Source organism: Chaetura pelagica, unplaced genomic scaffold, assembly GCF_000747805.2.
Source record: "Chaetura pelagica isolate M959 unplaced genomic scaffold, ChaPel_1.0 scaffold562, whole genome shotgun sequence".
Taxonomy (NCBI): Eukaryota; Metazoa; Chordata; class Aves; order Apodiformes; family Apodidae; genus Chaetura; species Chaetura pelagica.
This window is the reverse complement of record NW_009952307.1, coordinates 458,654-470,683: the sequence shown is the minus strand read 5'-3', so window position 1 is coordinate 470,683 and position 12,030 is coordinate 458,654. Positions and strand designations below refer to the sequence as shown.

General features: G+C 43.5%; 1 protein-coding gene across 1 annotated transcript in view; it reads right to left on the bottom strand.

Moving 5' to 3' along the window:
• The window catches only part of PHF2 (PHD finger protein 2), a 52,518-nt gene extending 42,426 nt beyond the window's left edge, over positions 1 to 10,092 (bottom strand). Inside the window, exons 1-3 of the mRNA XM_010007822.1 lie at positions 10,031 to 10,092; positions 8,344 to 8,429; positions 3,252 to 3,366 (exon numbers count right to left, since the gene is read on the bottom strand). Coding sequence (XP_010006124.1) covers positions 3,252 to 3,366; positions 8,344 to 8,429; positions 10,031 to 10,092 — 263 coding nt within the window. The remainder of the gene's footprint in view (positions 1 to 3,251; positions 3,367 to 8,343; positions 8,430 to 10,030) is intronic.
• Between the last annotated feature and the right edge of the window lie 1,938 nt (positions 10,093 to 12,030).

The window sequence follows — 12,030 nt, the reverse complement described above, 5'->3', positions numbered from 1 at the left end:
AGTCCCGGGGGCTTCGGGAACAGGCACCTCCCCTGGCCCGGGGGCTCCCACAGCTGCACCAGCCCAGCCCACTGGCCACAACATCCAAGTCCACCGGCCAAGTTCCCCCCTCCTGGCACCACCAGGGAATGTTCCCCCACGTTCCTCCATGAGGGCAGGGGCACAGCTGCCATCTCGCCATGGGCTGCAGGGAAACTTCTGCTTGGGCACCTTCTGCCCCTTCTTCCTCACCAACCACCAGCACCTCTGCCTCTCCAGCCCAGCCAGAGCTCCCTCTGCTCAGCTCTTACCTCAGTTCTTTTGCTAATGGCAGAGGTGAATCTATTGTCCCTCTAATGGCACCTCAGCTGGTTTGGAGCAGAAGAAGCTTCTCAGCTTCTTACTGGAGCCACCCCTGGGGCCCTTTTGCTACCAAAACCCCCCAAACCAAACCAGTACACAGTTTTCTCTGCAAGAGTTGCAAAGGTGTCTCCAGGGAACTCCGAGGCAGGAGTTCTCTGGGGCACAGGAGAGACTTGCCTTGACTAGCACAGAGCCATAAAGAAAACAAACAAGTAGGAAAGAAATTCCTCACTCAGAGCTGGATGAAGTTCAGCACTGGATGAGTCTAGGCTGGTCCCAATTCTGGAAACACAAACAAGAAGACTCATTATTCCATCACACCCTGTCTCTGCTAGTGAAGGGGATACCCAAATGAAACAAGAGACATCAGGTTTAAAGCTGCTGGCACAGCAGCTGTGGTCCCTTTCAGATGTGATAAGACCAACCAGGACATCTGTGGGATGCAGGGCTTGCAAACCTGTCTTTTTATGAGCATGAAGAAAATAGAGCTTTTACAGAATGTGAAGGAGAACACTGACCCACAGGCCTGTGGTGGCTTCTTCTCACACAGCCCCTCTTGGGGCACTTCATATGTCCATAGGAGGCCACGAGGTTGGTGAAGGGTTTAGAGGGGATGCCATATGAGGAGCAGCTGAAGACACTTGGTCTGTTCAGCCCAAAGAGGAGACTGAGGGGAGACCTCATGGCAGCTCCTGCTTCCTCAGCAGGGAAGGAGGAGGAGGAGGCACTGACCTCTCCTCTCTGGTGACCATCGATAGGACCCAAGGGAATGGGGGGAAGATGTGCAGGGGGAGGTTTAGGGACATTAGGAAGAGGGTGGTGGAGCACTGGAAGAGGCTCCCCAGGAAGCAGGAATGGCACCGAGGTGACAATATTCAAGCAGCATTTGGACAATGCCCTCAGGGACATGGTGTGAACTTTGGGGTTGTCCTGTTCTGGGGCGGGAGCTGGACTTGGTGACCCAGGCTGTCCGAGACAGTGGTTGAGCCACCATCCCTGGAGACATCTAAAAGACAGATGTGGTGCCAGGGGACAGGGTTTAGTGGTGGACATGGCAGAGTTAGGGTCTTGAAGGTCTTTTCCAACCAGGGTGATCCTGTGATACTGTAACCCCATGGAGAACAAGATGAAGAGGGTTAAGCTGTAGAAACCTGCTTACTTCTGGGTCACCCCTGGCAGGGTGCATCAGCAATTACTGATCAGGACGTAAATTTAATTAATAATGATTTTAAAGGAGTACTCCTCGTTTATGCGAGCACTGGTACCACACACCAGCCAAGTGCAAGGAACACTGAGATTTTAAGGAGCAAGAAGCAAACCATGATTTACCACTAAACCTCTGCAATTACTTACTTCATGGTGCTCATCTGCATCTCACATGCTTGTTCAAGTCTGATTTGCTTTTATTGTGTCACAGAAACTTTCACACAGTCGTAAAGAGAGATCTGCACCAGAGCACCTAGTCATGATCATGCCAAAATGGAGAGTCTGGCACCTACACTGAAGTACCCGAACTGTCAATTTAATTATTATTACTAATATTATTACAACTCGGATGCTACTTTGATATTAAACATTCAGGGGCAGAATGACATGATTTATTTTTTTTGCCTTTTTACTCTCTTCACTGTTCCTTTTGATTGGAGCCTCGCCAAGGGACTAATCCAGGGCCTGTCATTTAGTGTCGTGGCTGTGAATCAGCAACAATGCTTCTGCTTAAACTGAGACCCCATTTTTCCCTCATCACACTCTGACTGACATATGTTGGGTTTTGTTCCAGAAACATCTGAAGATTTCATCCACTTTCTTCAGAGGAGAAAATTTCTCAACAAAGACTCGGTTTCACTGATGATGCCAGTGTAGATGTCAAGGGCCTGAATCCTGCAGGGTACAGACCCTTCCGTCTTAGAAGCCCTAATTTGACAGAAGGATTTTACCATTTGGGAGTGATGCTGAGATGTTGCGCCCATGAGTGCAATCTCACAGGCCATCTGAGGTTACTGAAATCACTTGGCCCAGGCCTTAGTCCCTTTTTTAAAAGTTAGCTTTGCAACCTGTCAAATTGCTCAGTACACACACACACACAAAACCAATCCAACAGGACAAAATAAAAACAGCCAAGTAAAAACACTGGGCCCCAAGTTCAGTGAAACGCATCTTTCAGTGCTGCAGATACTTCCAGAGGTATTTGCAGCCTTTTCCTTCACCTGTTTAAGACCAGTATCTGAAATTAATTGCGAAATTAAATTCTCCATAAAAAGGAAGAAGTTTTGTGTTTACCAAGTACATTTTACCAGTCTCCAAGGATTCTTCTAAAATAGTTAGTCATTAATAATTAAGGATTTATTTGGATAAGGCCCACCTTAAAGAACCAGAAGAAGAATATTACTCTTAAACATGGCTGTGAAGCAGCCTAATAACGTGTGGAACATGTCACCTAACAATTAGCACTATTCATTACCCTAAATAAGAGAGCCTTTGTCACTGTAGCACCTGAGGATGTCATTGTTCTTCTTTACAAGATGGAGACAGACTTCAGCAAAACTATTAGTATTTTGGAGAACTGGATAATTCTATCCAATAAATTTGTTAGTTTCTTGTGCAAATGAATGTTGCCAGAGCCAAACATGCTTTTGTCTTCATAAACACTGGCTTCTAGGAAATCTACAGGATTGATCTTGATCTGCTCACTCAAGACTAGATTTTAATATAGATGCACAAATACTAAAAAGGGAAGAGCCTGGCACATGTGCAGTAAAAAAGCACTCATTTAAACTCCACTGGTCTGTACTATAGAATGCTTTCAGCAGGGATCAGCAGCAGCTTCAGGAGGAGCTGTACAGAGGAGGCCAGATGTACATCTGCTTTGCCACCAGAGCCCTGTCCACACGTGCAGCTGAACAACCCACCTCGGAAAAGTACGACTTCGAAGTTCCTTTATAAAGACCTGGCTCCCATTCTGTACGGGCTTCACCTCTGTCGTCTGTCCAGTATCATGTTTATGCCAATTTCTTTTCTTTTTCACTGAAAAGGAAGAAATTGGATTGTATGTTAAGTAGAAGATAATTATTAAGACATTTGAAGGAAGGACAAATCTTAATTTCATTTCTTAAGTGAGCAGAGAATGGGGAACCCCCACTATGCTGCACTGCAAATTGTAATACTGCTCTCAGCTCACCATCAGACAATTACACTGTAGCCTGAAGATCTATTACATACTGAACACTGTTCGTTTTGTAACATAAGGGCAACCAGACGGATAATTACTGAGCTGCACAGCTACTGCAGGCTTTATGCAAATGCAGGCTCTGGATGCTTTGTACTTGCCAGAATACACACTTAATCCTTATCATAAAACTCATAGAAAGCCACTTTTTTGCCTTTTAGATATGCAGATTAGGTCTTTATGAATTTATTTGTCATGAGTTCCCTTCGTCTAAAGGTTTGTCCAACAGTGGTAGATTTTACATTCATTTCGATGGACTTTGAATGATGGCCTGCACACAGCATGCACATAAAAAGGAAAGGAAAAAGATGCAAGTGCACAAATGTAATTTTTAGAGCTCCTCTTATTCCTGGATTTTGAAAAGCAAGCCAGGCTTAGGCCTGAAGTTGATGACAATCAACTGAAGGCCCCTTGACTGTGCTCCCAAAGGGTGACAGACACATAGGCAAGCTCATCATGGAAAAAGGGTCAGCTGGAATAAGCACAAATCAGTAAATAAAATGTCAGTGTAGTTCTGCCTTGCCTTGTTGACAGCCAGATAAGGCAAAGCAAGAAAACTAGTCCAGCTTTTTCTCTTAGTCAGCACAATCTCTCTCAGCTGTTCCTATTACCAAGGTCTGTCTGGACACGCTCATTTGGGTAGTAAATTGTTTTGGTCCCAAGTGGACACTCCTACCATTTCAAACCTCTCTTAGAATTTTCACGTCACATCTTTCTTGTATTTTTCATTCTTGTTTTATATCATGAAACTCAATATTTTATCCCAAAATGAAGATTTCAGGCTTTTCTTACTGTTCAAAAGAGCTCAGGTTCCACAGCAACCATGCATGAACAGCATTTTCCTTGCTCTTTGCACATGCACACACACACAGATCCACATACCTTTTCATTAAGAAAGGAATTTGGAGACTAGAGCTATAAGGCATGAGCTTCAGAAAAAGCTAAATTTGTTTTCCTGACCACAACTCTGAAATAACTCAAGTAAAGGTATCTCCCAATGAATCCACCCCAGGTTTTGCACAAAGCATGTTGGTTTTATTAGTTCCATGCAGCTCTCCAGCCTAGCTGGATATATTCATTAAAGCTGCTAGTTCTTTATCTTAATGACTCTCCGGCTTAGTGTATTAATTCAGTGCTCCTGGTAACAAAGGAAACAAGCCCTACATGAATGCCAAATCTTCCTCCCCTCCTTCCCTTTCCAATGGCTGCCTCCTCCCCCTCTCAGTTATACCCAAACCAACACTGGGACTCTTCACACAGGTCCCAGCGAAGCAGTGTCACTTGCCACAGTGAAAATTAAAGAGCTTATCACATTAGTGTGTTCTTTTATTACACTTTGGGTAGCATGAAGCACTGAGAAACAAAAGCTGCAAATCAGTGTGGAATTCAGAAATCCACTGTGCTTCTTCAAAAAGCACCAGGGAGCTATTTCCCTCAGCAATGAGCACCAACAAGCATCCACCTCTCCATTCACCTCTCCATCCACCTTTCCATCCATCTCTCAAGAAAAGAAAAAAAAAAAGCTGCCTGCCCCACCAGCATGCTCTCCAGGAGATGCAGCCTCTTGGATGGCAGCAACCCAGCTGCTGCAGTCCATTATACTGTCAAAGAACCGACATTTGGCCCATTTTCAGCCATGCTCTTTATGTTTCATCTTTACCATGAACACCACAGTAAAGATTAAAGGCCTATTAACATGTGCAACAAATCTAAGCACTGGCCAGAAAGGCCACTTTTTCTCAAATCATTGCAGATCTCTTTTTCTGCAGAACTGATCCAAATTTGACCATTGGCAAGTAGAACCTGCTCTTTCCACAGAAAACCCTCCAGAGGAATAAGGGAATGTGTTTTTATGAAAACTGTATCTCAAAATGAATAATTCTAGACTTCAAAGGTACACTTACATTAATTCAAATGTATTTCTGAAGAAGGGATACCTAAATGCACCCTGTTAGTTCTGTATTTATATTAAAGGATGTAACCTTTTAATAGCAGTTTCAGCCTGACTTTGGTTTGCTTGCATATATGTAACTCCTGATTTTCAGTGTCACAAATGAGACAGCAATCAAAGCAACCATTTCAGATCACATTATGAAAATGAGTCATCAGCATAAACAAAGCATTTACATTTTATTTAGATTATGTCAGAAAATTCCGTGTGAATGTGTCTAATTTTTCCCAAATAGGAGTCCCTACAAATTTCATTAAACCAAAATGGCTTAAAATGTCATATGACAGGAAGCAATCTTCTGAAATAGTAGCCACTAAGCCACATTGGAGTGGAAAGGAAAAAAAAAGTGAAGAAATGTAAGCAGAGGAAAATGATTTTTAAATTTGACATCTGGAAAACATATATTGTGGAATGCGTGCTCCAGAAATACACATATATTTTTAAATCCAGACGAGTTGCATAACAGACAATTGGTGTCTGTGTTTCCCTTTGCTAATCTTGCCATAATTAAATCCTACCAGTGAACTACTGGCTCTGGAACAACACTTCCTTGTTTATTACAAAATTGATCTGGCAAGATAACTCATTTAAACATAGATTTTAGCAGCTATAAACAAATGGAAGGGATCAGCTCAGAGCAGCCCCAGCGGAGCCCACGGGCTGTGCTGCAGGACACCCTGCATGCAAATGCATTAAGCCAAGGTGCTCCTGCTCTCATTTAATTACTCCTTTAACTTCCCTGGCCAGTTGCACTCTGCAAGGAGAGGCTACAGGGCAACAGCCTCATTTTTCAACAGCATCCTTAGTTCTACAATTTTATGGAGAAAACGGCTCTGCAGCTTGAGAACTTTTGATCTTGCACTTCACCAGAACTCAGGGTAAGTTTATCAATAGCTAATGTTTAAATGCTTACGAAATTTTTACACTCAGCTACTTTGATGATTGCTGTTGTACATCATTAAGCTTTCTGCAACGCATTTGAAGGGAGAAATCAATTCATAACTGCAGGATGATATAATGTTCTGTGTTCCTACCACACTGATAACCTCATACCTTGGTAAGAACTCACCTGGCAACAGCATCCAAGCAGCACTTCCAGCAGTGCAGACTGAGGGTTCTACTGCCAAGTTGGATTTTTATTTGGATTTAAAAAATGGAATGGCCCAAACCTTCTTAAAGCATCAGAAGATTGTTGTTCATTTAACTCTCCTCATGTTAACTAGTGTAGTAAACTTGTAATCTTCTTATCAAACTACTATTGAATTCTAAGATTATGCACCACAGTTTTAATAGAATTGATATTTCATTCCCCATTATGGATTTTTGCAGCTTCTGTCTGACTTCTTCCCCTTGCGCTGAAAAGTAGGTGCCTTTCATCATTCATAATACAAAGCAAAGTGGACGGAATCAAAGCAGCAGACACATCTCAATGTTAGACAGAACTCAGAGACTAGAAATCCTGTGTGGCTGCTTCTATACTGGGTCAACAGCAGCCTGGGAGTATCAGCAGTTGTAGCCCCTTTTCAACACAACCCATTCTAACACAAAATTGTTCACTTGATGATGATTTGTGGTTATTTGTTTGACTGATTCCCAGTGCCTTTGTCAGAAATCTTCCAACAAAACATTAGAAGGCTGACTCTTTTAAATAAAAACATTTGGTGAGGACATACTGATTTTGTTAAGTCCTTCAGAACACACCTCCCAAGGTGGTTTTTACCAGCTTGCCCAGTTGGTTGGTGCCCTGCTTGGACCAGAGTTGTCAGCAGATCATCTCGGAGATGCTGCAGGTCATTCTGGCCTACAGTTCACACCCCATTTTGTAAAAGTCAAAGTGGAAAAATTCCCATTTTTGCCCCCCAAATTAACATTTCAGGCTCCTCCCCTTTCCTCCTCAGATGTTTTTAAGCTCTGACTTTTAAGACAATGCAGAAATAATTGCTTGTTTTCAGAATTACTGAATTCTAACACAGCAGAAATCAGTCTCCAGCCACCCCTTATTTTGCACTAAAAAAGGAACATTATGATTTCTTTGGCTCCTGGGAGATGAGCACAGTGCTCTTCCTCTGTGTGTTGCTGTAAGGCTGCAAAGCAGTGAGAACTTCTGCATCCTTCTTGCCTATGTACAGTAACTGGCTTTCAAGTAAAGCATTTACTGTTTTACAGGGACTGGTTTTCTTTCTGTTTATTTTTCCATTGTATAATAGAAAGAATTTGTGAATTAATCTGACCAAAGCAAACACATCCTTTCTCTCCCATACAAAACTCCCACTGAGATCAATTTTACTCAGGAGAACTTTTTCTGTGAAAGAACTGCAAGAATTGGCACCCTCAGTGCATCCTCCAGTTTTGACTGCCACTGAAATTGCTACAGTTTTATATTCAGGTCAAGCATAACATATTGTTTCTTACTCTTCTCATCCAAAGACAGAAAACACCATGTAGTTTCCAGAGTTTGCTGTAGGAAATAGCTGTCTCTGTAGGGTATTTCTAGCCCATGGTAATAAGTGCCTCTGTAGCTCTTCATTCTGTGTGATGAAGGAAGGTTCATTTTCATCGATGGGACTGGGGACAGGTGACATGAGTCACCTTGCAGCAGCTCTGGGGCCAGAAGCTCCATCCAAAGCTCCACAAGCCAAACCATGGATTTCTCCCCCTAATATATTTTTTCACCTCATGGTTTGAATTCTAATATTTATGACTTGTGATATTTAGGTGAGTCTTTTTGTACTGAGAAAGAAAAAAAAATTAAATAGCAGCTTCTTTTGTTCAAACATGCAGCATCTGGTAGGTTGCTGAGGACCAACTGTGCAAGCATACTTACAAGTAGACTTTCCATGGGTTTTCTCACAATTTGGACAATGATAGATGTCTATATCTGGTGCCTCTTCTTCTTCAACACCCACACAGCTGGAATATATGAAGGCAAGAATGACATTAGCTTAAGTCCATCTCCAAACATGCAAGCAATTAATCATGACCAAACCAACGGCCAACAGGCTGTGCAAGTACAGTGCAGCTACCCTGACTGCTCACAGCCACATCAAAGCAAAACTTCAGTGCTTTCTACACTAGTACAGTCAGACTGGGTTTTGTGCAACCTGCATTCCTGAAGTGGTGCTAAAGAAGTTGGCATTCAGAAGCCCACTCCCAGCTCACTGTGGACCTCCATTAAAATGTGGCAGAGAGTCACAATTTTATTATTTTTTTTTCCCCCAGGGACACCATTTTGTATCTTCCTAGAGTTCTCCAAGCACCATCCTGCATAAACCTGATTAGCAAAACACATATTTACCGAGCGTGTATGAACAGCTGCAACATACCCAAGTAATCTTGGTGAGATATACCATGTACAAGACTTCTGTAGGTTTCACTTCTATTACAACATATAAAGATGAGGAGGAAAAGAGGACACATAGCTCACAGCACTTCCAGCTGCCAAGAAGATGAGTTGTATCATGGCAGCTGCTTAGAACACCCACCGAGATTATTTTGGATGGCACAACACACGCAAAAACGCAGCGCAGCCTGTGGGCACTGCAGGGCAGTCCAAGGGCAGAGCACAGCACTGGAGAAGCACAAAACCCAACTGCACAGGTATGAAATACCTCAGATAAGAGACTGTGGCACAGTCAAAGCACCCAGCAGCCAGCCAAATAATCAAACTCCAGAATGGCACAATTCCTTCCCATGGAGGAAGAGCAAACAGCGTCCACAAGAGGCCAACAAAGGTGGCCTCCCTTTCACCACCCACTCAAACAAGGGTAGGTCACACCATTATAAGAGCACTCATAGGTTTTGTCTGCATCAGAACCTGAAATTTCTTCTCCATGCTCTTCAGTTAGCAGGAAACCCCAACACTTTCTCTTCTGCCAGAGGGTTTGGGCTCATGTCATGGTGCCATCTCCATGCGTGTGGCAGCACTCAGCCTCCGCACGCCCCGCTGACAGTGCAAAGTCCCCATCAATGCAGGAAGATCAATTCAGGTTTTAGCTGCTCATTCTGACCCAGAGGACACAAAGGAGAGGAGTTTTGCTCCTCTGCCACAGGCAAGGCAAAAGGGTGAGTCAGTTCTGTCAAGTGACTTACAGAATCTCTCAAACCATTCTCATTGTGTTCAGGCTCTTCAGGACAATTCCACAATGTCCAAACCCACAAACGAGTTTAAAAAAACAGAGAAATGAATGTAGGTTGGATACCACAGTAGTGACTAAATGTGATGGTTTAGAAGCAGGAAGGCCCTAAACTTCTGGCTGCTGGCAGACAGGAAGGTGCACGGATAAAGGAAGGACCACGTATGATCACACATGCACACCTCTTCCATGTTTTTTAAGCTTTGCAAATCCCTGCTGTTGTTAACCATTCACCTTCCTCCATGGAGCTCAGAGCTGTTTGGGCAGGGGTGTGCAGGTGTGTGCATGCACAGGGTGCACATGAGGGCACCTGCAAACATCTGCACGCTTGGGGCTGGAGGAGCAACAGTTAAATACACGCTGGCCCTCTCTGCTTACAAAGGTGGGTTTGAAACCACCTTTGAATCCAAGGCACAGGGCGGTGTGTAACTATGCACCATGGTTACAGACTACAGACCTACTCACTTGTAGAAAAGAGCATCCACAAACCCCACACTGAGTCTGCAACCAAGCTGGAAACAGACAAACTAGCTAAGATACAGAAACAAACCTTTTTTTGTATCTGTTGCAAAGGTTCTGCCAAAGTAAGATTCTGCCAGAAACAGTGGTATTTTCCTCCTGTTGCAGCCACCAGTGTCCATATGGGACCTGACTCCCTTTGAACAAAAGAGCACAGGGTGAGAGAAGCTCTGCAACCAAAGCCAGGGAATCTCTCATTGCTGTGAGAAACTTCGCAACCAAAGCCAGGGAATCTCTTGTTGGTGTGAGTTCAGCTTGTGAACGGGCTGGTAAACAGAACATTAGTTTCAAGTTGTGCAAAAGCAACTGCAGCTTTCGTTGATGGTTTTCTGATTAAACAGTTACTTGAAAAATACAAACTGCTTGGGTCTCCCTGAACAGACTCTGGAAAACTGAAGAGTAAGTTTGCAGACAGGAAAAATCATCACAACAATCCAGCCCTCAGAGTCAAGTACGTACAGGCAGTAAAACACCAGATTAAGCAGTATAAAATTTAAACAAACCCTGGAAGATTAGAGCAAGCATGAGAGACTGAAGAGGATTCCTCTACCCATAAAGCTGCATCAGCTGCTTATGCCACTGGATTCAGCTTGTTAAGCTTAGGAAAGGTACGGATTAGGTCTATACAAGGGCTTGAAAAGTCTATATTTAGCTGAACTAAGGAGATGAGACCCTTGGGCACTGCATGGATTGCTACAGGAGAAGGTATAAAAAGCTACTGCACTGGGTGATGACTCCAGCATGGTGGGAGCTATTGTTCTGAGAGCAAACCAAAATAATTAACTAGAACAAAATGGAAGAGTAAAAATAACTGACCTCAAACACCAACGGCTGTCTAAAAGACGCAGTCAAGTTGTCCAACAACAACAAGGCCTTTGAATGGGGTTTGGCCATTTACAGCCACTCATAGGCAGAAGCTTCTATCCTCACCACATGTGAAATGGCAAGCACAAACTTCCCAAGTGATCACCCTATTGAAATGTCTCAGGTTATCTCTAACCAAAGCATGAACCAGTTCCAGTTTGTGCCCCTTTTCTCAATGGAAAGAGCCAGGTATTTGCACCAGCAGAACTGGTGGTGGGTTTCATGTCAACATACAAATAAAAAATTGAATTTCCATAATTAAAGAGAGGCTGACAGACACAACCTCTCAATAACATTCCTGCCAGAAGAAGAATGTGGATTTCTTGCTGGGTGTATTGGGGTTTTTGTGGCAAGGTTTTGCTAACAGGGGATGGGGTACAACACCAGCTCTTCAGCAGTGACTTACCCTTGGGTTGGTCTCCAGAGCATTTGTACCTGCAAACAGGAAGCAACAGCAGATTGCCACCTTGGCAGAAGTAAGACCCCAGTCCTGAAGCAATATCCCTCCTGATTTACAGATGTACTTTTTTTCTCAGTGTGGGTAATTAACAATAGAATAGAATAGCATAAAAGCATTTCTCCAGCTGAAGAAAACCAAGTCATTTATAGCAGATGAACAGTGCTGTCCTGCCCCTCAACCCCTCAAATTCCACCACAGATGGTGCTTTGTGTTTTTGCATCAATTTTTCTTATTTGTGAGAATGCTCCACTCAGTTTCTCTTTCGTGGCCACATTTGCCAGAGAGAAACACAAAGAGAAATGAAACGTGAGCCAAGCATTTGACCCCCAGGATGACCAAAGGGGCGCAGGTTCCGTTCAGATCTGCCAAGGAGATGCAAATGGACAGAAGAGCTCCAGTAAAGAAAAAAATGGAGCATCTGCCCTATGGGCTGAAAGAGCTGGGGCTGTTCAGCCAGGAAGACAGAAGACCAAGTGGGGATCTCATCAATGCTTAGAAATATCTACAGTGGGTGTCAGGAGGGTGGGGCCAGTCT